The 27,013-nt window shown below is 32.3% G+C and overlaps 1 protein-coding gene across 1 annotated transcript; it reads left to right on the top strand.

Annotated features, from left to right (window-relative positions):
• Window positions 1-27: 27 nt before the first annotated feature.
• LOC143069509 (kynurenine 3-monooxygenase-like) lies at window positions 28-25,329 on the top strand. Its single transcript, XM_076244188.1, has 14 exons — window positions 28-190; window positions 2,593-2,662; window positions 4,098-4,285; window positions 5,344-5,392; window positions 9,219-9,306; window positions 12,099-12,267; window positions 13,564-13,757; window positions 14,378-14,435; window positions 15,844-15,933; window positions 16,328-16,385; window positions 16,910-16,992; window positions 17,530-17,631; window positions 19,475-19,534; window positions 23,377-25,329. Exons 1-14 carry the CDS (start codon window positions 140-142, stop codon window positions 23,518-23,520), a joined length of 1,404 nt encoding a protein of 467 aa, XP_076100303.1. The 5' UTR covers window positions 28-139; the 3' UTR covers window positions 23,521-25,329.
• The last annotated feature ends 1,684 nt before the right edge of the window (window positions 25,330-27,013 follow it).

Here is a 27,013-nt window from a genome sequence, read left to right as displayed (position 1 = left end):
ATAGTATAACCAAAATATATTCAGAAAAGAAGGCTGTGCTACAATACACCAATCAGTGAGCTTGTCAACAAATATGTCCTTGACACTATTTTTCACATGCTTTTAAAATAGTTTGCAGAAGTTGACAGTCTGAATCAGCATGTCGGGTGAAAAACAAGTTAAACACGTAGCTGTTGTTGGTGGGGGTTTGGTAAGTCATCAATAATTGATTTGGATGTTACTTTATTTTAAGTGCAATCGTTTTTATTTTAGAATATAAGACCTGTTATAAAACATGTAAAATGAAAAAAAAATCACAAGGGTCAGAACATTTATTTTTGTATATGTCAGGAATGATGTTATGTTGTCCACTACATCACTCAACAGAATGTATGTCACTTTAATTTAAACAGTGCATGTGATTATATTGTCCTATTTTGAGCTAGAAATAAGACACATTCAACTTTATAATTTGGCTGTTGAACAGTTGAAAAAACAGTTTGAAAACCAAATTTGATTTTAAAACCAGTTATAAATTCTGTATTGTTATTTAACATTTAACCTCTTTTAGTTTAAGATTTTTTTAAGAATGATGGAATCGTTAAAAAAACAATATTGTTGACCTTTGGCTTTAGGTTACCATGTTTACAAGAAACAATTGAATAGTGGAAAATTGTATTTAGGTCTTGATAATATGGTCTCAATTAAGTACTATATATTTCCATTATTTTTTTGATTTGGCACAATTTCAGTATTCAGTTTTTGACCCATTATTCACTATTCTTTATACTTAAGCACCCTATTTTTAAATCAACTTTTTTGTTAGGCCTTACAAAAAAGTATGTATTTATTACATGTAAGTACTGTACCCCTACAAAACCCAATATTTATATATATCTATCAGGGGCGTAGCTTACGTTGAGGCAACCGAGGCAATTGCCTCGGTAAAAAAATAAATAAATATTTTCCTTCACTGTATTTTCTTTTAAATGATTATTGCAGCAAATTGGCTACTAAACAATAATGTAGCAACTTGTTATGTCTAAATGTTGGCGCGGTTATTGATTCATACCCTTTACGAATTATTCAAGACTTATGGCCGGAACATTTGAATTAATTGTCCCTTCTCTACTTGGAAATACCCTTTACGGTAGTTTTCTGTAATTCAAGTTTGTCAGTGTAAAAGGAAATCGACAACAGATTTATTTTGTCCTACCCCATTGCAAGCGAAAACAGTGCGTAAAATAGATAAGGATGCAACTCACGAGTCACCCGATCAAATCCCTTACCATTGAATTAGGTCAATTAGTTAATTTTGTGTCAGAATAATATTTAGTATATGAGGGCCTGGGTGAGGTTTTAAGAAAACAGAAAAATCGGCCCCTGAAATTAATTTAAATTTAAAAGAATGTGGATTTAAAATGGTGCTAAATTATAAAATAAGGGAAAATCAAATTATGGGCGACAATAATTAAAAAATAAATATTTGATAATCCCATTCTAAGCATTCAAACCCTCATTTATAACCGTTGACATGTTGCCCTACGACTATGTTCATTGACTTTAGTACTAAACAAAACAAAATATGCATTTATATATTATAGTGTACAGAAAATAGGCATTAGGCATTTGAGCTGGCTTTCTGCTGGGAACAGTATGTCAATATATATGTTCCTGCTGTCTGTAACTGCTAGCAAGTCAGGAAATTGACTTTTCATTGGTTGTCTAATGTGATACCTTCACGTATTTTATTATTTTCATAGCTTTGAGTATAGATAGTAAGGCATATAACTGACATTATGAGGATGAAATAACATTGAACAGCAACTATTTTTAACGATTTTTTCTTGTTCAAATTGTAAAAACCTCTATAGCTTCAGGGGGCCGCAGCCCCCTGCCTCTGTGTAAACAGAAGGCAAGGTACGCCACTGTCTACTCTATCCCCTACCCTCATTTTTTTTTGCTATTTTTGATTAAACATTGTTAAAGTCACAATGATGTTCCCATAGACTCAATGTAATAAAAATGTTAAAAAAAAAAAACAATCGTACAGACCCTTTTTTGTTACAATAAACATGATAAACACACATACTTTTTTGTTCTAAAACTCTTCCAGACCCTCATAAATCGCAAAAGTATAGTTCAAGATAGTCTATTGATTAAGTATTTTATCAAGGAAATCTTTTACAAATATCTATAAAAGTTAAATTCAGATCACATTCTTGTAAAAACTTCCACATATTTCAGTAGATAGACGAACATCATTTTAGAATTGTATAATCTTTGATATCTCTTCTAAAATATGGGAAGTTTTTACAAAAATGTGATGTTTTTTTATCGATATTTGAATAAGATTACAAAAAATACAAAAGTATCTTTTAATCAATAGAAGAAATATCAACGCATATACATGATGTATTTGAATACCAGTCAAGTTCAAACAACTTGTGACATGGTGCTATTTTATAACATTTGTATAATAATCAATTGTATAAGTGATTTTTTATAATGTTTGATTGTATGTATATATATATATATATATATCATGTATATGATTGTTTTAAACATGATAAATGTTTAATCATTGTTAATTGTATTAATGATTTTTTATAGGTAGGATCCCTGAATGCTTGCTTTTTTGCTAAGAGGAAATATAAAGTGGATTTATATGAAATGAGAGATGGTATGGTTCAATATTATTTAAGATGTACATCATGTACATTGTAATAAACTAAAGGACATATTAGAGGACAAGTAATTAAAGAAATAGTAGTTCCTAAGATATGGAATTAAATTTAAAATTTATCTGAATTGATGTTTCATTGGGTAACAGTGAGGCTACCAGTTTATTGATATGTACCTCCCATCTATCAACTCTCAGTGGCGGATCCAGAACTTTTCCTGAGGGGGGACCCGCTGACTGACCTCAGGAGGGGCGCTCCAGTCATTCTTCAATGATTCCCTTTATAATCAACCAAATTTTTCCCACGAAAGGGGGGCCTGGGCCTGGATCCGCCTATGACTCTTAGCTGATACACAGGTCAAATTTTATAGAAAATGTCAATTGATATTAATGTATTAATAATCTACACCTTTTTGTGCAACAAGCCATATACAAAATGTTTTAAAAGGAAGTGGTGGCCAATATATAGCATACAGTTAACAATGACACACTTTCGCAATAGCAGTCCAAAGGGTAAGGGAACAACAATTTAACTTTGAGGAGGGAAAGGGGGGTGTATATTATTTTCTTTTCTGATTTTTCTTTCGTCACTATTGATATTCCACACACATACAATTTTTTGTTTTCATATTTTAAAAATGCACAATTTTTTTTTTGTAGTATTTGTTTAGCATGTTTAGGTAATGTCAAAATTCACAATTATTAAAAAAAAATCCAATAACGAAATTTTATCTGATACACAATATTGGTTTCAAAGGTAATGCCAGTCATTAGCCCTAGTGACGTCTTTTTTCACAAATTACTAGTTGCCTGTCATTGCCAGTTCATATTATGATCATTAACTACCAATCATTCATATATATTTACTGGATGTCTTCTGGATGTTTGTTGAATTAGGATGCTGTCTTGTTGAGGAATACGGTATACCCCATCTATACAGATTTTCAGATTTCATCATTTTTAAAGTATTTTTTTCTAATTTATCATTGCCATTTCTTCAAATGTTCTTCATGTTCTTTATCCATATTTTGGATATAGTATTTTTTTCTTGGTACTTAAAGGAAAGGTCAAATCATAGTTTTTTATGTTATTCACAAGCAATCAACAATTAATGTAACAATGAAAAAACAAAAAAAAAACAGAATCTTCTCAGGGATTCTTTCAATTGAACTCATTCAAATAAAAATGCTACAATGGTACTCTAAACTCATTGATCATGTTGATATATTACATTCAGACAGAAGATTGAAGAAAAAATGCACAAAAAAGACACTTTTAAAATTAGATGGTTGCATTAAGGACTATAAAAATGTTGATAAAATTATCCTGATCTGAGGTCTAAACACATGACCAAAATTTCTCAATCTCCTGACATGTGTTTTAGTGTCACATTTTATTTTATGTTTACAATGCTAAATTGTTTTGTATATTTCAGATATACGTACTATGGAGATTGTAAAAGGACGAAGTATAAATCTGGCTTTGTCCTGTCGAGGGAGAGAAGCTTTAAAACATGTTGGACTTGAAGATGAGGTTCTAAAGACTGCTATTCCAATGCATGCCAGAATGATCCATGATTTAGATGGTACTTGCCATCCAATACCATATGGAAAGAGTGATCAGGTAATTGTCAGGTTGCAAGGAGGGCTTTGTCAGTACTCTTTGAGGGGGGAGGCATTATTATATACTGTTGATAAAGGGGTAGAATTGTGACCTATTCTCATACTGGATCTCTATATTTCAAAAACTTATATTCATGTGAGTTTGGGTTGTGTTATTATCCCCTTGTTTTTGTCAGAGCTTTTGCATACCTGCTCACTTTTCAGAATTTCCATGTGGAATTTTAAGCGCATGAGATAAGCTCCTTTTATCATGCTCTTATTGCCATAAGTGTTTTAAATCTACTACTCTATTGTTTGCATTAGTATATATATATGTGTGTGTGCTTAAATACCCCTTTAACTCATTTGAATGCCTCATTGTGTATATTCATACAATTCCAATGATGTTGCTCGTCTAATGGAAGAAAATAAACTATTCCTGGTAAACAAAAAGATACTAGCAACAACCACTGAAGTGACACACTTCTAACATATGATAGGGAGGATATTAGTTTATTGAGTATTCAGTAATCTCTTTATTACTTTGATCAACATGAACCAATTGAAATCTAGTTTAGACCCAATGAATTAAATAATACATAAAATATTAAAGGCACTTGAAAGCAACAATATTAAATGAAAGGAACATGATATCAAACATGTTGTTTTAAAAATGAGTTATTAAATTTATAATTTTAAATAGCTGCCCTAACATTTGAAGCAATTTTGAAATAGTCATACTTTTGATCTGAGTTAACTATTTGAAACATCGTTCCAGTCAGCTAAGAGGTATTTTTAAAAAAAAAATAATTCTGTTTTGTCATTATGTTTGTATATGTGTTGCTTTGTTTGAATGTAATATATTGTACCTTGTTTTGTGGAGAGGGCTTTAACAATATTTTATTCAAATAAATTGAATTGGATTGGGCAACAGGCATAGCCTATGTAACATAGGCTATGCCTGTTGCCCAATCCAATTCAGTTTATTTGAATATGAATAAAATATTGTTTAAACTAAAAAGGAACATTTATTTAAAATACTGAAACAGGCTTTAAATTTGCTTCATGTTAATTTTATAGTTTATCAACTCTGTGGACAGAAGGTTATTAAATGAAGTCCTACTGACAGGTATGTTATAGAGATAGAACTACAATTGCTTTTGGGAAAATTTAGTGAAATCATGTGTTGCAGTAAGTTGCTTCATACAATATGTCAGTTTCAAACTGAATTTATGAGGAATCATGCCCAAAATGAAATGGACAGAATAAACAACCATGGTTCATAAAAAATAACATATTATGAAAAAAGGGAGATAATCAGATTGAAGACTGCAGATGATTGCATAATATTTTCTCTTAAGAATTAAATATGGTGAGGCAAGTTTTTGGCCCCTTAAATTTAAAAATACCAATTGGTATAAATTTATGAACTCCAACTGTTTAAGAATGAAGTATGGTGAGGCAAGTTTTTGGTCCCTTAAATTTTAAAACACCAAGTGGTATAAATCTATGAACTTCAACTGTTCAGACAGTTTTGCCTTACATATTTCATTCAACATTCAACTTCATGCATTAATGGAAAACCTCAAACTACCAAACCATTTTAATGTTACCTCATTGATATGCAATAGCCTGAATAAAATTAACCAAATATCTTCCTCCCAATTTTTGTATGGAATGAATATAAAATTTTTTTCATCTGTAATTTCAGGGTGCAAATTATGCTCTTATTATTTTTAGCTCACCTGGCTCAAAGGGCCAAGTGAGCTTTTCTCATTACTTGGCGTCCGTTGTCATCGTCGTTAACTTTTACAAAAATCCTCTCCTCTGAAACTACTGGACAAAATTTAACTCAACTTGGCCACAATCATCATTTGGGTATCTAGTTTAAAAAATGTGTCCGGTGACCCGGCCAACCAATCAAGATGGCCGCCATGGCTAAAAATAGAACATAGTGGTAACATGAAGATTTTGGCTTATATCTCTGAAACCGAACATTAAGAGCAAATCTGACATGGGGTAAAATTGTTTATCAGGTCAGGATCTATCTGCCCTGAAATTTTCAGATGAATCAGACAACCCGTTATTGGGTTACTGCCCAAGAATTGGTAATTTTATTGAAATTTTGCCGTTTTTGGTTATTATCTTGAATATTATTATAGATAGAGATAAACTGTAAACATCAATAATATTCAGCAAAGTAAGATATACAAAAAAGTCAACATGACAAAAATGGTCAGGTGACCCCTTAAGGAGTTATTGCCCTTTATAGTAAATTTTGTCAATTTTTTCGTAAATTTTTATTATCTTGTACAAAAATCTTCTCCCCTGAAACTCGGAGACAAATTTAACCAAACTTGTCCACAATCATCATTAGGATATTTAGTTTAAAAAATGTGTCCGATGACCCTGCCTGCGAACCAAGATGGCGGATATGGCTAAAAATAGTACATAGGGTAAAATGCAATTTTTGGCTAAAATCTTAGAAACCAAAGCATTTAAAGCAAATCTGACAAGGATACATTTGTTCGTTAGGTCAAAGTCTATCTGCCCTGAAATTGTCAGACCAATCAGGCAACCCATTGTGGGTTGCTGCCCTGGAATAGGTAATTTTCAGAAAATGTTGCAGCTTTTGGTTATTATCTTGAATATTATTATAGATAGAGATAAACTGTAAACAGCAATAATGTACAGCAAAGTAAGACTTACAAATAAGTCAACGTGATCAAAATGGTCAATTAACCCTTTAAGGGCATACGATACAGTTTTGATACTGTATTTACAGTTTGATGAAAATTTACATATAGGATATTTTTTGCCTGATTAAATCAAATATGTAATAAAAAACATACTTTCATGTGCTACTTTTTGAGTTAAATGAGGTCGAAATTTTGTTTATTTTCTCAAAATTCAGATTTGTGGTCGTATTTTCCCTTTCGAAAGAAAGCAATAACTTTTTTGTTTTAAAAGATAAACACAAATTTTTTTTTGTTAAGTAATTTGTAATTTCTGTATTTTATAAGTATACTAAAAACTTATGCATTTTTTTATTCAGAAATAACTCATATTTATCAAATGGTCATGAATTGAGAAAAAAACGTATTTTTTTTATGTATATTTATCAACATTAAAAAAATTGCACTATTTACAGTTTTATAAAATTTGGTTCACATAATCTCCCTGCAAAATGAAACAAAATGTCGTTTTAAAAAGTAGGGGTCCATGCACTTGTTTTCAAATTAAATCAGTTTGAATGATAAAAATCAGTCCCAAAATTAATATTTTCCCGATATGTCACAGTTTGACGTCACGAAAATAACATTTAACGTTAGCACCGTCATTACCTCCCCTGTAACTGTATCGTATACCCTTAAGGAGTTATTGCCCTTTATATTAAATTTTTAACAATTTCCATAAATTTTGTAAGTGTAATTTTTTATTGGGGAAGACGGCTTCAAGCCGTCAATCCCCAATGGGGTTGACCAGAATGACATTCCCTCACATCATTCATTTTGTTTTTATAGTGTGAAAAACCCCCCAACAAATCTTACTGAGAATGATGAGATGGGGAGACACAAATGAATAAATTGACTTTAAACACTTTTTTACACATTTCCCTTATGTTTCTCTCAAAATTATCGTATATTGAGCTCTCCTTTACACTATTTACGTTTCTTTTACAATCCGGAAAAATCAGTATGACGATATATTCTAAATATATCCAACCTACATTATATTTTATAGTGACGTCATTGTTGGAATGCCACACTACGCATAAGCAGGGATATCCTTCACTGGTTATTTAAATCATTCTCAAAGATTGTGCACTTATTAAAAAATAGTATTTGTTAAATTTAAACATAATGATGTTTGCTGTAGATGATTCAAACATCAACATGCAATACTTTAATTTGTAGGTCAACAACTTTCAAAGTAAACAGGAAGTCCGAGGGCTACATGAGATTGGGGAGAGAAACGATCTTTTCCATTTTTTTCTGTAAAACTCTGTTTTGAGAATCTTCCTCCAATTCAGGAGCACCTCAATTTTTGAGCTAATTATCCATTAAAATAAACACTTAAAATGTGACATTTAGTATATGATAAGTAGTCTTCCATTAAAACTAAATTATGTGTACCAACATAATCATTGTAATAGTTACAAAAAAAATTACAAATGTTGCATTTTGTAGTTTAAACCTATTTATTCATGAAATTTTACAAATATTTCAAAATGTAGGATTTGGAAACAAGCTTCACACAGTTTACATCAATCATATTGCTATTTTTATTAGTACCTGTATACCTGTGATGAGAGATGTAACTGGGAACTTTATCAATGGAAATTTAAAACTGAATAGATTTTTCAGTCCTAACTTTCTTAAGAAATAAATTAAAAATCTGTACTGTCACAAAAAAAGGAAAATGGCCCTAGCCTGCAGTTCAGTCATACACTATTAAGATTTCAAAAATAATTGTAGTTGTTGTTAAATGACAGAATTCAACTAGTTGAATTTTAGATAATTAACTATCAACTTTGATTGAATGTTTAGATTTAGAAGATGCAGATCTCTTCCATTGGTCAAAATTGAATCCTAAACTAAAGAAACGAAATTACATTAAACAACAATTGATTCCAATAGTGTCAACCTTCCACATGTTCTAGCTGTTGTTTTTTTTCATTCTTTATATGAAGACTATCAAAAGATAACCCCCCCCTCCCCCCCAAAAAAAAACTTGAAATAGAAACAAGAGCCGTCTTTCCCCTCAGAGCTTTTCAGCTCTTTGATTCGTTTATGATATGCACATAAACCAAGGTGAGCTACAGGTTCTTTAGAGCCTCTAGTTTGGTTCATTTTTCTCTAATCCTGAGCCATTATTTACTATTCTGTAAACTCCATACAGACCTTCTTATTTAGTTCTGTTTGTAATAAAGGGTATCATGTCTATTATTCCAGCTGCAGAGAGGAACCCTCAGGTAACCTGTCACTTCAACCACAAGCTGTTGAAGTGTGATTTTAACACGGGGGAATTGACCTTTTTGACGTAAGTATACTTTAGAAAGAAATCAAAGCATTTGTTGCATTTTCTTTTTACCGAAACTATTTACGATAATCAAAATTTGACTTGAAAAGATATACATTGTTTTCATAAGTTAGGTTATTCCTACAACAGAAAATCTAGACCAAAAGGTAAGTCAGTAAGAACAATGAAGAATGCCTAGACCAAAAGGTAAGTCAGTAAGAATGCCTAGACCAAAAGGTATGTCAGTAAGAATGCCTAGACCAAAGGACATAAGTCAGTAAGAATGCCTAGACCAAAAGGTAAGTCAGTAAGAATGCCTAGACCAAAAGGCAGGGCTTTCAATAGAAGGCGGTAGGCGGCGATTTTCGTCGTCTACTTGAAGGAAATCCGCCGCCTACTTTGCTCAAAATTGTAAAATTAAAAAATCAATAAAAATGACTGAAGGGGAAATTTACGCTGTTGACACAACCAGGGGATTTCCGATAAAGTGTGGTTGATATTTATAACCTCTACGTGAAGTGACCCGAGTAGTCACGAACGCCTAGGCTGGGATCGCTATCAACAAGGAGAGTAAGGCAAAAACTACTGAAAGTAGAAACCAGCAGAAGGCACCCGAACACCGTCTGTAAACAGACTCCTGATTGGTCGATTTACAACCGGTTTTCTTAAACGACCTACGATTGGTGTAATTAATAGGCGTGTACGAAAATAAGTAAACGAAACCAAAGTGACATCAGTCAATGGATTAGAAAAATACAAAAACAAGGTGCTTTATAAATATTGAATGGAAATTCAAAGGAGAACACTATATATTTTCACAATGTTAAAATAAAATAAAAAACAAACAAACGCCAATATAAACAACGTACAGCCACTGACCCACGTGTTCGCAAGGACACCGATCCCACATTTGTTTTTAGATTCAAATCCTATTACATAGAGTGAACTACATGAACATGTTCCTTTATAACTATGTTGGCTTTGTATTAAAAATTAAATAAATTGGTGTCGCAATCTTCTTTTCTTTGTATCTGTAAAGCATCACTGTCAAATTTGGGCCCACTTTAGGGTCTTCTGACTTCAATGCACAATGCAACGATGTACCCACACTCAATGCCCATGTCAAGGATCATATAATTTATTATCCTGTTAAGGATTTGTCTGCCTCTGTTGTATCTACTGAACTGAATGTTAATGTCCCATTCAATTTATATTCTATTTTCCCTGAACTCATATAGAATTTTAATCTAATGACTATTTTTTCAATTATTATTCAAAGAGCACAATAATCACAAAATTATTAAGGCATGTTGTAAGGGGCAAATAATAATAATTTTTTTTTAAATAAAATTTTAAAATGTTTTTTTTCAGAAAATCAATATTTTTAGAGGGGTGTGAATCATCAGACGGGTCAGTAAGCGAACAGCAAACACATGTATTTGTAATTTAGGCCAGCCTCCTGATAGTATTAATTCATAAAGCGCATTGAATAATTTCCTATATTATAAAAAGGGATTTTCATAGTGCTATAATTGTACCAAAATATAGTGGTCCCCTCTTCTATTTCAGAACTTCTTGAGTTTAAGTATAATAAAATTTTATTAATGAATAAATATGATTGGATGTGGATCTTTCCCTATATTATCACCATGTCATTGCTATTCTCAAACAACTTCAAATACAAGCTTTAAGTTGAAGTCTGGATCAAATGCAGATATAAATGTAGTCAATATTTACAGAAAATCCAACCATGCTACAAATTTTAATCAAACATTTACATTATCTTCATTAAAAAAATGATGTTTTGAGAGGACTGAAACAGGGTCCAGGAGACTCCCAGAATGCAGGATTTTGCACCATTTTAAAAAAAAATTCTGGGGCCCTTGAGCGGGCCCCAGACCCCCGGCCGTAGGTTCGACGAGCAAGCTCGTCGCCGCGGCCGGCTTCGCCGTCCGCATTGATGGGACTCCTATTATTTGGTTTTATCCTTCTACTTCTAAACTTATTGAAAGCCCTGAAAGGTAAGTCAGTATGAATAAATTGACCATAAGGTAAGTCAGTATGAATGGATTGATCATTCCTACAACAGAAAACCTGGACCAAAAGGTAAGTCAGTGGAAATGGATTGACCATTCCTACAACAGAAAACCTCGACCAAAAGGTAAGTCAGTATGAATGGATTGACCATTCCTACAACAGAAAACCTCGAAAAACCTTGACCAAAAGGTATGTCAGTATGAATGGATTGACATTCCTACAACAGAAAACCTAGACCAAAAGGTAAGTCAGTATGAATGGATTGACCATAAGGTAAGTCAGTATGAATGCCTAGACCCTAAAGGTAAGTCAGTATGAATGGATTGTTGCAAGAGACTGCCTGAAGGTAAATCCAAAATTTTACGCACTTCTGACACATGTAATATGTAACATGATGTCATTTCCCTCTTTTTGCAAGAGGTTGGCTTAGTACATGTGCTTACAAATATCAATGGTTTAGTGTGTTGGATTGTTGTTATCTTTGTTAGTTTTTTTCTGTTTATTTTTTTATCCCCGACCTTTTTTGTTCATTATTTATTCATTTAAAATTTTTGCCCAACCTTTTTGTTAGAACTTTTTTCAGTTGTATTTTAGGCACTGCCTACCATTATACATGTTATACAGGTGCATAATGTTTTTAGATCTAATCCACCTATCCATTTATCTGTCTGTCCATTCTTCGGTTGAAATTGTTTTGTTTAAGGTAGTTATGTGATTTAGTACACATTTATTTTGAAGTGAACTGTTTAATATATACTATTTATTTTTCTTTATAGGAAGGAAGGCAAAGAAGTTAAGAATAAAGTAGACCTAATCGTTGGAAATGACGGAGCTTTCTCTGCCATTAGACGTCAGATGATGAAAGATACGTTATTAGATTACAACCAAGAATATATACCTCACGGTTACATGGAGTTAACAATTCCACCAACATTATCAAATGATGTAAGTCTGTAACACAAAATAGTTGAATGAGAAATTCCGCCAACATTATCAAATGATGTAAGTCTTTAACACAAAATGGTTGAATGAGAAATTCCGCCAACATTATCAAATGATGTAAGTCTTTAACACAAAATAGTTGAATGAGAAATTCCGCCTACATTATCAAATGATGTAAGTCTTTAACACAAAATGGTTGAATGAGAAATTCCGCCAACATTATCAAATGATGTAAGTCTTTAACACAAAATGGTTGAATGAGAAATTCCGCCAACATTATCAAATGATGTAAGTCTTTAACACAAAATGGTTGAATGAGAAATTCCGCCAACATTATCAAATGATGTAAGTCTTTAACACAAAATGGTTGAATGAGAAATTCCGCCAATATTATCAAATGATGTAAGTCTTTAACACAAAATGGTTGAATGAGAAATTCCGCCAACATTATCAAATGATGTAAGTCTTTATCACAAAATGGTTGAATGAGATTAACAATTCATTTGTTAACATTGAATACTAAAAAATCTTGATTTCCCTAGAAATAGGCAACACCATTACCAAAAAGAAGAACAATAAAAAGAATCATGATTTCAATAAAAATAAACTACACCATGGCCAAACAAAAGTTCAATAAAAATAAACTACACCATGGCCAAACAAAAGTTCAATAAAAATAAACTACACCATGGCCAAACAAAAGTTCAAAAAAAATAAACTACACCATGGCCAAACAAAAGTTCAATAAAACACCATGGCCAAACAAAAGTTCAATAAAAATAAACTACACCATGGCCAAACAAAAGTTCAATAAAAATAAACTACACCATGGCCAAACAAAAGTTCAATAAAACACCATGGTCAAACAAAAGTTCAATAAAAATAAACTACACCATGGCCAAACAAAAGTTCAATAAAAATAAACTACACCATGGTCAAACAAAAGTTCAATAAAAATAAACTACACCATGGCCAAACAAAAGTTCAATAAAAATAAACTACACCATGGCCAAACAAAAGTTCAATAAAAATCAAACAACAAACAAAAACAGCAAAATAAAGTTAAGATTGAGCAAAACAAACCCTAACTCAAAACTTGATGTGAACTAATATGGATTTAGGAGGATCATGATATTTGTGCTATAAAATGAAATAGTACTAATTCTTCCGTTTTTCTGTAAAGAAATAATCAAGTTGATTAATTTTAAGAGTTGGCACTATTGCTAAACAAAGGTTTAAAAATATTTTTATAAAGTCTTAAACACAAAATGAAAAAAAAAATTATTACTTTTTTCACAGTTTGCCATGGGAGTGAACTACCTTCATATTTGGCCAAGAAATGAGTTCATGATGATAGCCTTGCCAAACCTGGACAAATCTTATACCTTAACATTATTTATGCCATTTGAGAATTTCAATCAAATAAAGAATGAAGATGATGTCATGGACTTTTTCCAGAGGATGTTTCCAGACTCTATACCTCTGATAGGAGAGTAAGTTTCAATGCTGTCCTACATGTCTAAAAAGGGGAGACGATCACATTATTGTGTTGAGGTGTATATTCTTTTTGTGATTGTACTTTCTTTAATGCTGAAAGGCTGAAATTTTTGCCTGCAGATATTTGTAAAGTTAAAAATACTATGAGTTTCTCTAATTTAATGAACAGTAAAGATAAATTTGTTCTTGTTGGCTTAGCAAGTTCTGTAAAATTGTAATGTCAATTTACAAATGATATTTACCTTCCCATTTATTCATGCATAATTTGTAAATATGTTTGTTCATGCATTATATCTTATTTGTTATATTGTTGTACTATCATGCCTCATGTGAGGCCTTTAGTGAAATAAAATGTTTCAAAATGTTTCAATGTTTCAATTGTGGTCTCATTAACGTCTCCATTGTTTTTTTCTGTAGCAATTTATAGTTTTGGTAACATTTGTACCATTTTCAAAACTGAATCTTGAAGATGATTGATATTTTGTTAACTTGTTGGTGATGGTTATTTAAAAAAAAAATTAGATGGACAATAGGGATACATATTTAAAAACAAATTGTCTTATTTTAAAACTGCTGCAAAATGTGTTTCATCAAAATATATGTTATTATTTTTCAGAAAGTTCCTGAAGGAAATCTATAAATCTAGCAAAGCTCTTCCAATGGTTTCTATAAAGGTATGAGTTATTTTTAGATTCACCAACCTGTAAATGAGGGTCTAATTGAGGTACACAGACATTAATGGACAAAGGGCAGAATTCATGGCAAACAGATTAAAAACCAATTGGTGTGTTGAAGACGGTGGCCTTCAGCTGTTTTCTGCTCATTGGTCGGGTTGTTGTCTCTTTGTCACATTCCCCATGCCCATTCTCAACTTTAAAAAATAGAAAAAAAATATGATAGAATAAATAGAAATAGAGAATGATCTTCAAAAGGCAGAACACACTTGGAAAACAAATTAAAGAAAAGGGAAAAATAGAAGAATATATAAAAATTAAGAATAATGAGCAAAAGGCAGAATACAAGGCAAACAGATTAAAAACAGAGAAAAATAGAGGGGAAAATTAAAATAAAGAATGATCAGCATAAGGCAGTATACAATAGCAAATGCATTAAACAATAAAGAAAAAAAGTCTGGGAAAATGAGAAATACAGAATAGAGAAAAAAATGGTCTAAAATTTAAAGAATGAATGAAAGACCCATCTAGATTATTATGAATGACCAAGTGTTATGTACACAGTATTTGATGGATGAATATAAATAAATCATTCTGAACATCTTTGCAGTTTCTTGATTCTGGAATAATTACATTAGATGTATTTTTTCATTATAATACATTATTCTGATTGGCTACACTGCAATCTCGTATTATTCCTTAGTCAATTGCATTACACAATAAAATTTATCATTCATGATGACACAAGATCCAAGTGCACAGGTAAATTAAATAAAAATTTGATAAAAATCGTGTTTTCATGATCCTAGCTAAAATGTACTTCGGTCAAGGCTTTTACACACCAATAAAGTTACAAAAAGAAGCATTTAATTCTTTAATGTAATGGAAAGTGTGCATGTAAATCATTTATTACCTTTTATTTTTAATACCTTACTTGAGATTCTTAAGGATTGTGATGATATGAAAAGACAAAAGATTTCAAGACTGAATAGTGATCAATTTTGTATTTGGCAATTTACCAGTTGCAAGTGTAACACAAATTAAAAAAATATAAAATTTATGTCGAGAAATTGCAGTTATATAAACAAAACAATGTTGGGTATACCTCCATGAGACAGCGACCCAAAAGACATCTAGAGATCAAGATACTGTCTCAAAATGACAGATGCCTATACTGTATGTCAATTTGTAATTACCTCAGTCTTAAATAAAGTTGTAAAGGAATTTAAAAGAGACAACAATCTAAGATTTTCCAGCAACACTGAATTCTCCAAAAAATTTAAAAAAAGAAGACATTTTGATATATAAAAAAATAACAAAAGCCACCACTGCCTGGTTTGTGTCATATTTCTTCACCAATCAATAATATTTCCTCAATTTGTGTCTACAGAATATATTTATATTTCAGTGTAGTCCATACCATGTCAAAGATAAAGTTGTGATAATGGGGGATGCAGCTCATGCCATGGTACCATTCTATGGACAAGGAATGAATTGTGTATGTAAGCTTTCAGAATCTCTAAAATTAGAGCAGAAAAACTTCATTTTTGCATATTTATTGGTTGCAGGCAAGATAAATTGTGTGTATTCTGCTGTTGTCTGCTCTATGGTCGGGTGTCTCTTTGGCACATTCCCCATTTCCATTCTCAATTTTATCATAAAACAAAAGTCTATACAAGCCAAAAGGAAATTTACAAATCATGAGTTTGCTTTCGCCCATATATATGAATTTTTTTGGGAAAGCCATTCAATCCAGTATCAATTTTCCTTGTACACATGAAAATTAGTATTAATGAAAAAAAATGAATTAACAGTCAATCAATTTAGGTATTAAAAAATGTTGTTAATGCCTGTTAAAATATTTAAATGATAATTTTTTGATTGATTTTCAGGGTTTTGAAGATTGCATTGTGTTGAATGACATGCTGGATAAACATAGTGACAACTTAGGTAGGTATTTGATCTAGGACTTTCTAAAAATAAATATGTTTAAGCTAAACTAAACAAATTTTATTACATCTATGTGTCACATTCATATTACTATGAGAAACTGAAAGCTACAGTTTCGAAGCTATTCCTATAACATAAATTTACTTGACATTGAATTTTGGCAAGTTGACCAAACATAACTCCTGGTGGGGGTAAATAGTTCATATCAACACACCTAGTTTTTTAAGACTGTTAAAACATTGTTGTCAAGCCTTCTACAAAAGACAAAAGAGCAAGACATAGCAAAAACTGTGATGGGAGGGACAACTTTTTTAACATTAAATTTGAGTATGCAGTTAAAGCTTCTTTAGACATCCATAACTTTGTCAAATGTTCAGAGAATTTAATGAAACTTTTTCATGATCAAAAGACAGTTATATAAAGGAAAGTTTTGAATTTCTAGTCTGCAGCTTAAGAAACATATGGCAAAATTGTTTAAATGAAATGGAAAATTGCTACAACATCATCATTCTTGGTTATTACAGAACTTGCCCTGAAAGCTTATACAGAACACAGAAACCCAGATGCCAAAGCTATAGTAGATTTAGCTATGTACAATTATGTAGAGGTAAATATGACAAATATATGGCTTAAAGTAGAGAATTTTGAAAAAAGAAGAACATAAATTTGTGCATGCATTAGTTGGTTTGATTGTTTATTTATAGATTATGATTATTGTTCATCTCAACGAGATTGATTTTCTCGCTTGAGCCGGGATGGTGAAAGCGAGAAGGGCAATCGAGTTGAGATGAACAATGATAATCTTTTTATCGCTATTTTACCTATGACGACGTTGTCAATTTCATGTCAATTTCGTTAGCAACGCCACGTGCATGCTTAGTTTCTAGCGATAATTTTCCATCTCAAGCGAGTAGCATGATATGAAAGTTATCACAAAAAAAGATCAAAGGAAAAATGCACAAAATAGCTATAATAATTGTTATAGACAAAAATGTTAGATTAATTATTGCTTTTTCAGGAAATGATGAATACGAACAATGCTATCAAAATTGTATTTTTTCCCCCAAACTTATCCTGCAGTAAATTTTGCAAAAAAAAATATATCCCAAATGATTTAATTAGCAGTATTACATTATTATTTCAGATGAGAAAATCTGTTAATTCCAAGATGTTCCTGTTACGTAAGAAGATTGATAATATGCTGCATTGGATATTCCCTAATTCTTGGGTTCCATTATATACTATGGTAAGAATAGTTGTTATGGGCCATGTGAGCTTAGGCTTTCACTTAGCATCCATCATCAGTTGTCAGTAATTTTTCCTTTTAAAAAGATTTTCTCCTCTGAAACTACTCAAATGATTTAAACCAATTCTTGTCAGTTTCATCCTTTTGTGTTTTTGGTAAAGTTGGTGAATTTAGTACAGGTTTATCAACCAACATGGCCACCATGGTTAGAATTGAACATGGGGGTCAAACTGCAGTTTTTGAAAAAAATCTTGAAAGCTTTATCAACGAGAGAAAAACTAACAATTGGACAAACCATCTTTTTACTTTTCATGGCAAGTATTTTTTCAGCAATTATTAAAATACTATAAATTCAACAAAAATAAATACATGTGTCAGTGGTGGATCCATAGGGGGGCGTAGAGGGCTTATGCCCCCCCCCCCCCCTTTTGCTTGGACTTTTTTTTTTTTTTTTTGGTAAAAATTATTTATCTGACTAAGACTTCGTGAAATTTGCCATTTCCAGCGTATTTTGTTTTTATGCGACATTTATTAACTTATAAAGATAAGTTTTGCTCATATTTACTGTAATATATTATTGGTTATGTCAGCATCATGTGATGCAAAACGGCGGAGTTAACCAGTGTGTCGAAAAAAAAACGTCATTCAGTCATTTTGAAATTCAGATTACAGTAACACTTGCTTATGATGAAGGTGACAAGCATGACACCTTCAAAGCAAAAAAAGGATTGAGCAAGAATGTACTGACTTCTATTGCATAATTCCACCAAACTGAAAGTAATACTCTATTACACTCTCGTGAAAGTTCCATAGCAATATTATGTATCTACGAAAACATGTTTAATCCCAAACGCCCCAGCCTATAAATAACATAGTTGAATAATGATCCCCAGTCAGGAAGCTCTAGATAGATTTTATGTCTTTTAAAGGTATGGACTATTTGATTTGAGGGGGCAATCTGAGAAGTTTGAGAGGAAAAAATCTTACCCTGATTTTTGTCTTAATAAAAAATTCTGATCATATATATCTGGATAGAAAACAATAATTTTGTCCACTTATTTGCTTTTAGAAACAAAAATTTCAAAAATAATTATTTAGCATAAAATGAACATGATGAATAATAAACGGGTGTTATTTTTTGTTGCCGGTGTTTGCATGTAAATCCCATATCTGACCAGAATATTTGTTTCGCCGAACTGATATATTGAATACTTTTTTCAAGGCCCAACTGCAACCTGCCTGCTTGGTGTGGCCATTATGTCTCCATTTATCGACCGTCATTCATAAATTCATTGTCCTTTCAGACTCATTCATAGACTTTGATTAATTTGCAACCCTCACTTCCCTTGTTGGCTGAAACATTTCAACGAAACATTTGGACAAAAATTGTTTGTTTGTTTCTTAACTCGTGTCGGTCCTATTATAAATTACATCGATAGCCCAGCGTCTATCTTTTACACAAATAAATTGTCAGGTTTTACTAAATAAACAAACTAGAATTTTCCATGTCCATTTTTTACTGCCAACTCCCACATCAATTATATTAGTACATAGCTTTCGATCTATCCAATCATTTTATAATGGGAGAATACGGCATCAAAAATGTCCGACCCTTACACTTTACAGCACCTATAATATATGTATGCCCAACTTCAGGAACCGTGTAAAAAGTTCACTGTACACTTATTTTATGTGTTTTAGCCTAAAAAGGTCCACAAAATTGTTCGCCTCCCTAAGCTTGGCGAAATTCAATATACTCCACCCCCTTTCCAAAATCCTGGATCCACCCCTGTGTGTTTAACTATTCAATTTGTTTGTTAAAGATTTATTTATTTGTTTATAGGTTTCATTTTCCAGAGAAAGATATCATTTATGTATAGCCAAAAGACAACAACAGGATAAGGTAATGCTTTAGATAACAAGTCCTATTTGTTGGAGGGGCCTTTGTGACCAATCTGTCTCAGTAGATCATTTACTGTTCACAAGCCTGTGAACACTGAGGTGTAGGTCAGAACCCCACACATGTCTCAGTATATCATTTACTGTTCACAAGCCTGTGAACACTGAGGTGTTAGTTAGAACACCACACATGTCTCAGTATATCATTTACTGTTCACAAGCCTGTGAACACTGAGGTGTTAGTTAGAACCCCACACATGTCTCAGTATATCATTTACTGTTCACAAGCCTGTGAACACTGAGGTGTTAGTTGGAACCCCACACATGTCTCAGTATATCATTTACTGTTCACAAGCCTGTGAACACTGAGGTGTTAGTTAGAACCCCACACATGTCTCAGTATATCATTTACTGTTCACAAGTCTGTGAACACTGAGGTGTTAGTTAGAACCCCACACATGTCTCAGTATATCATTTACTGTTCACAAGCCTGTGAACACTGAGGTGTTAGTTAGAACCCCACACATGTCTCAGTATATCATTTACTGTTCACAAGTCTGTGAACACTGAGGTGTTAGTTAGAACCCCACACATGTCTCAGTATATCATTTACTGTTCACAAGCCTGTGAACACTGAGGTGTTAGTTAGAACCCCACACATGTCTCAGTATATCATTTACTGTTCACAAGCCTGTGAACACTGAGGTGTTAGTTAGAACCCCACACATGTCTCAGTATATCATTTACTGTTCACAAGCCTATGAACACTGAGGTGTTAGTTAGAACCCCACACATGTCTCAGTATATCATTTACTGTTCACAAGCCTGTGAACACTGAGGTGTTAGTTAGAACCCCACACATGTGTGTTTGACTCCAATCTTAATTGACAAAGATTTCTTGTCAGTTTTCTTGCATGCTTAAGGTCAGTGGTTCTCTTCTGGCACTCAAGCTTTTTTCAACAATAAAAATTGGCCTCCACAATGTAGTCAATAATGCTATAAGTAGTGTTAAACACCGAATATCAATCAGTCATCCAAATCCCTAATCATTGTTTTGTATATTGTATCAGAAAACTAATTGCAAATTGATTTTTTTTATTAAGGAATATGCATTGTTGAAAACAATATATATATTTCTATGAATACAAGAATAAAATTGGAACTGCAAATATCCATATAGACTTGAAATTCATTTTCAAACAAATATGGACGGTCATAACATAAGTCATTAAAACATTATTCAGTATTATTTGTGTTTATTAATCCACAAAACTTGTCCCACCCAGATCCTCCCTTATTTGATGTTGAATATTAAGGCCAGTGGTACCAATAACCAGGTTGCTATCCCTTTGGTGCCCAAACCTTATGCTGAAGAGTTACAATGCAGGTAGGCATTGATTTACACTAATCAGAGTTAAGTAGCGGGACCAAGACATAAGCTAACTGGTTATTGTATTAAGTACAAATTGAACAGACACAGGTTTGGGAGAAGAATCACAGTTTAATATTTTCTTTGCATATCAATACGCAATAAACATATTTACAAAGAAAGCAAAATCAAATTGAAAAACTGTGGTACTCCAAAAATAATCCCAAACCTGTGAAAAGGTAGTAATTTAGGTTCATGCATCAGAAGGACGCTTTTGACTTAGGGCGGATGCAAAGGCATTCATGACTTGCTGTTTATGAGAAAAGGAAGGGTCTAAGTAACCTTTGTATGCCTCACTTTTCCAATCCCCCTGAGCCTGGATGAGGTCTGACGAAACTCCACATTCCAAAGCGAATGTAGCACCACCCCTGCGAAAGCTATGACCAGAGTAGCCACTGGTGTCCAAATCTAGCTGTGATAAGGAATGATTTAGCATTTGAAGAAAAGTGGAATATGTTAAAGGAACTGTTGTCCCCTTAGATATGTACAAGAAGGCGGGAGATGGACAGCTGACAGCAGGTATCATTTTAACATGTAAAAGCAGTGCCTGTGAAGGACAAAGAGGGGAATTTGGAATTCTGGGAAGTGGAATTTCCAACAATCTGTTGGCAAATTGTATTGTCTTTGACTTTCGTATGTGAAGCAAAGTGTCATTAGTCTGAAAAACAATGTCTTGTCTACTGAGGTGCTTACCAGCATCAAATTCAGCCAAAGTGGGGACAAATAAATTTGACTTTCTAAAAAAGGAGAAAAAAGCAACTAAGCATGCTGCCCAAAAACTAATATGATTTTGATTTTGAAGATCAAGGGTAGTTAAAATCTTTTTTAACAGCTGAGGTGTGATAGGGAGTTTTCTTTTTACCATAGTACCTAATACCCGTTTAGCCCCCTGCAAAACAGTATGAATATAATGAGAATCTAATGGTGGTGGTTGACCTGCCTCCAAATGTAAAAGTTTAATTATTGATATATAATTACTGATAGAATTAAAGCACAATTTTTGTGACAAAAATGCAATGTATCTGGCTAGATTCTTTTTACTCAAAGGTACTAAAGAAATATTAACTAGTGCACAAAATTTTTTGTAAGAGTTCAAATAAGTCTGATAAGTCTTTTTTGTGGATTCAGCATAAGTGTAACTCCTGAAGGTGTCTACTAAATTGTCCAAGTTAGCAACCCCTCTGCATGCCTGTAAGCCTATATAAAAGAAAACGGAGGGAGTGACAGGACATGTGAGAAACAAGGTGATGCACAAACAACGGTGCTGGTAAGCATTCCTTCATAAAAAATTTACATAACTTTAAATCATGCAACCGTGAAACAGCATCAGCCACATCATTCTCCTTGCCTGGCAAGTGAATAGCCACAAGATGAAAATTATAAGAAGCAGAAAGCCAGAACAACTCGCGCAAAAAGGTCATCAAGAGTCTGTCTTAGACGTACACTTATTGATACAACTTACAGTTGATGAATTATCGCAAAAAATATATACACGCCCATTTTGCCAACACTTAGCCCATCGTTTGGCCACCAAAGCCACAGCAAATGCCTCTTGCTCATTTATTTGCAAAGATTGCGCAAATGGGAAATCCTCTTTCCAATTAACATAAAACCAATCTGTACCAAAAATACCCTTCTGCACCTGTTTTGCAAGCATCAGTATATACTGAGGTGACAGGATCAGTGTTTAGTAAGAGGGATTTCCCATTAAAAGTGGACATGAAATTGTACCACCAATGAATATCATGCAAGATATCACCGCCTAAGCGCATTTTGTGCCAGTCATGCTTAAGCTTCGTAATGCCATCAATGATTCTCTGAAGAAAAACTCTTCCGCCATGAACCACTGAAGAAGCCCAATTTAGTTTTCCCGCAAGGGATTGCAATTGTTTCTTTGAAACATGCTTGCGCTGCTTAAATTTGTAATTGGTATTTTAATCAGTATATATGTAACAATGAAAATATGATGCAATGTTTGCAGATTTAAAAGTTTTAACCCTTAGAGGGAAAATAAGAACTGTTTTATTTTACATCGCACTCCAAAAATTATTGAAAAAATTATGTAAATAATAACACTTTGCATCCTATTTAAACGATGGAGTATAATGTGGATTCATTTATTTTCGTGGGATACTAATTTTTGTGGATTTCGTGGTTTTAGATGAACCACTAATTTAAATGTTCAACGAAGTACAACTTCTCTTTAGCCTAGACTGAAGATTTTGGCAAAACCAGGAAATCAAACATCCATTAAAATACAATATTTCCTCAAACCACGAAAATTGGTACCCACGAAAATAAATGAATCCACCATATATATCTGAAGTTAGATAAATAGATAATTTAACAATGCTTAAATTTAAAGAACAATATTAAGATAAATGCACTCTACTATTTATTGTGAATTATTTTAATAGGTGCTCAGTACTTTTATACAAGTTGGTGTTGTGAGTTTAATGGTTGGTGGTTTCCTGTTAGTAAGACGGTTGAACCAGACAACCGACATTATGACTCCTCTGCAGGGAAGGATTCAGTCATTGCTGGACAGACTTCACCTTTGACCTCAGAACTTAATGACTCTTGCCTAGTTGTCATGGTGATTGTACATGTATATTAAAAATCAACTATTAGACACTATGTGAATATAGGAATTATGGAAATTAAAGATATATTATGTGAGCTGCATCTGATAGAAATCTACTCTAGGAAAATAAATATCAATACATCGGTTAACCTATTTTGGGCAGAAAAAAATTCAAAGAAAAGTTTGTTACTTTTTGTAAATTAATCTGTAATAAGAAAATCTACCTTACAGAAAAAAAAATCAACTTTCAATACTAGTATACATCTATTTTTGCACACGGTAGATTTCTATCAAACGCAGCTAGCCCATGTGTTAATTTGTTTTATAAACTATTTCATCAACCTGTGTTTACAGATTATGTTTTTTAAAAAGATTTGATTAAAAGGGATTTACTTTGAGATGAACTTTTTTAAAGTAAAAATTTCATGATTAGAGATTATTTTTATACTACCTGTAGCTACACTACAGTGTCCCTGAGGAGAGGGTAGTAGGAGTGTGGTTACTCAGGGCTAATGGTGATCAGACTGTAATAGACAAATTTCAATGTGAATCTCGTTTTTAGATTGTTATACTTCAGTGTGAATCTCAATATGATAGTCTCTAATAATATTGTTTAATTTTTGAGGAGGAGAGCTTGTCTGATCCCCTCCACCACCTTTGGCTACATATGTATCAGATTAGTGATGCATTTAAGTTTTTCTTCTCAAAGTTACCTACAAATATGACTATAAGTCATGAAGCAACTATTATGGAAAATATCATTAATATAGGATTCTTCAACATGGCTAGGCACCACATACAAATAAGAAATCAATAGACTGTGCAAATGTAGAAGAGTTTGAAATTGTAATGCATTTTTTTGTTTTCAAGAACTATGTGAAGTCAGTAACCTTATTTTCTGACTTTTTTATTGTTAAGATATACATGTAACTTTATTTTTTATTTGTTACTATAATAATATTTCAACAAACATTCCATTATTTTACATATATGCTAATGAATTCTTTGAGAGAAAATCCGATTGTATGACCCTGTTTAATACTTGCTTTGTAAAATGTATTGAATTCTTTTTAGTAATTGACATTCTCTCATTGCAGTAATAATATTTAATTAAGCATTTTATATACTGCCATTTTTATTACTTTAACTAAATTAAAAAAAAATATGCAATTGATGGAATGAATAGGGCCATATTTGTGATTACTGGTTTTGTAGAACAACATTTCTTGCAGTCAAATATTAATGTATTTTCAATTGTCACTGTCAGAAAATAATTTGCATCTTTATAAACAATTGCCTCACTAACATATATATGTTTAATGACTTTTTGTTTGTTTAAATATATGTTGCAAATATCTTGTGCTTCAAATATTCAGAATGAAATAAAATAAAATAAAATGGTGCGAGATTGTAAAAATCATTTGGTGCAGTAAATTGTTTAAGAAGTGTGTGTGCATTTATTAATGTCATTGCTGAACAATTAACTTAATGACAAAATATGAGAATGAATATTGGGATTTAAAGAAATGGTGCATATAGTAAAAGTACTATCACAGGGGCGGATCCAGTCATTTTTAAAAAAAAGGGGAGGCAACCCAGGACAAAAAAGGGGCGGGTTCCAACTATATGTCCCCATTTAAATGTATTGATCGTCCAAAAAAAGGGGGGGTTCTAATCCTCCAAACTCTCCCCCTGGATCCGCCACTGTATCAAAATTCTAATGCTATGTTATATTTTTCCAAAACCTATTATCACATTTATACAATAATGAAAACAAAATTTCTAATTTGTAGTAGATTTTTTAGCAGTCAAACAAGAGTGGGGTAATCATCTATGAGCAGTGTGAAATCAGAAGCATATAAGAAAATCCATCATCATTATGACTACTTACATTGGATACTGACATCAAGAAATGCTTTGACATATTTTGTCTTGAAACAAAAAGGCAAATAGAGTTATCTCCCATGTTAAATATTTTGAATTAATGAATGTCAGCTGTTGCAGGATTATTTATTCTAAATCTTTAAAATCTATTTTACTTTATTTTTTATGCCCCACCTACGATAGTAGAGGGGCATTATGTTTTCTGGTCTGTGCGTCCGTTCGTCCGTTCGTTCGTCCGTTCGTTCGTCCGTTCGTCCGTCTGTCCCGCTTCAGGTTAAAGTTTTTGGTCGAGGTAGTTTTTGATGAAGTAGAAGTCCAATCGACTTCAAACTTGGTACACATGTTCCCTATGATATGATCTTTCTAATTTTAAAGCCAAATTAAACTTTTGACCCCAATTTCACGGTCCACTGAACATAGAAAATGAAAGTGCATGTTTCAGGTTAAAGTTTTTCAGGTTAAAGTTTTTGGTCAAGGTAGTTTTTGATGAAGTTGAAGTCCAATCAATTTGAAACTTAGTACACATGTTCCTTATGATATGATCTTTCTAATTTTAAAGCCAAATTAAACTTTTGACCCCAATTTCACGGTCCACTGAACATAGAAAATGAAAGTGCATGTTTCAGGTTAAAGTTTTTCAGGTTAAAGTTTTTGGTCAAGGTAGTTTTTGATGAAGTTGAAGTCCAATCAACTTGAAACTTAGTACACATGTTCCTTATGATATGATCTTTCTAATTTTAAAGCCAAATTAAACTTTTGACCCCAATTTCACGGTCCACTGAACATAGAAAATGAAAGTGCATGTTTCAGGTTAAAGTTTTTGGTCAAGGTAGTTTTTGATGAAGTTGAAGTCCAATCAACTTGAAACTTAGTACACATGTTCCTTATGATATGATCTTTCTAATTTTAAAGCCAAATTAAACTTTTGACCCCAATTTCACGGTCCACTGAACATAGAAAATGAAAGTGCATGTTTCAGGTTAAAGTTTTTGGTCAAGGTAGTTTTTGATGAAGTTGAAGTCCAATCAACTTGAAACTTAGTACACATGTTCCCTATGATATTATCTTTCTAATTTTAATGCCTAATTATATTTTTTATCCAATTTCATGGTCCATTGAACATGGAAAATGATAGTGTGAGTGGGGCATCCGTGTACTTTGGACACATTCTTGTTGTCTACTATTTTGTAATGTAGCTACATTAAGAATGTATATTCATTAAAAATATAATTAGAAATTTACATTTTTCTGAAAAGTTTTCAGAATATTTCATAGGAATTTTGTAATAACCCATGAACTAGTCAGTAATTGACCACCTTATTATGTTTAAAGAATAACAGCATTAAAAAGATGATTTACAGTATTTTGTTAAAGATAAATGTCAGTTTTTATATAATCTTAGATTATTGTTATTTATTGTGGGTTCATTTGTTTTCATGGACTGAGGAAAACTTACATTTCATTTTTATAGATATTTGATTTCGTGGTTTCACAAATCTCTGCATACAAAGCCTATAGAAAATTTGTACTTCGTTGAATATTTGAATTAGTGCTAAGTTTCATCTGTACCTACAAAACTTGGTATC

Source organism: Mytilus galloprovincialis, chromosome 3, assembly GCF_965363235.1.
Source record: "Mytilus galloprovincialis chromosome 3, xbMytGall1.hap1.1, whole genome shotgun sequence".
NCBI classification, from domain to species: Eukaryota; Metazoa; Mollusca; class Bivalvia; order Mytilida; family Mytilidae; genus Mytilus; species Mytilus galloprovincialis.
This window is presented reverse-complemented; position numbering and strand designations above follow the sequence as displayed.

Coding starts and splice junctions, on each gene's coding strand:
- LOC143069509 (XM_076244188.1), top strand. CDS start 140: ATGTCGGGTGAAAAACAAGTTAAACACGTAGCTGTTGTTGGTGGGGGT. Junction 15,934..16,327: donor ATGGACAAGGAATGAATTGT/GTATGTAAGCTT, acceptor ATTGATTTTCAG/GGTTTTGAAGATTGCATTGT. Junction 16,993..17,529: donor CTATGTACAATTATGTAGAG/GTAAATATGACA, acceptor TTATTATTTCAG/ATGAGAAAATCTGTTAATTC.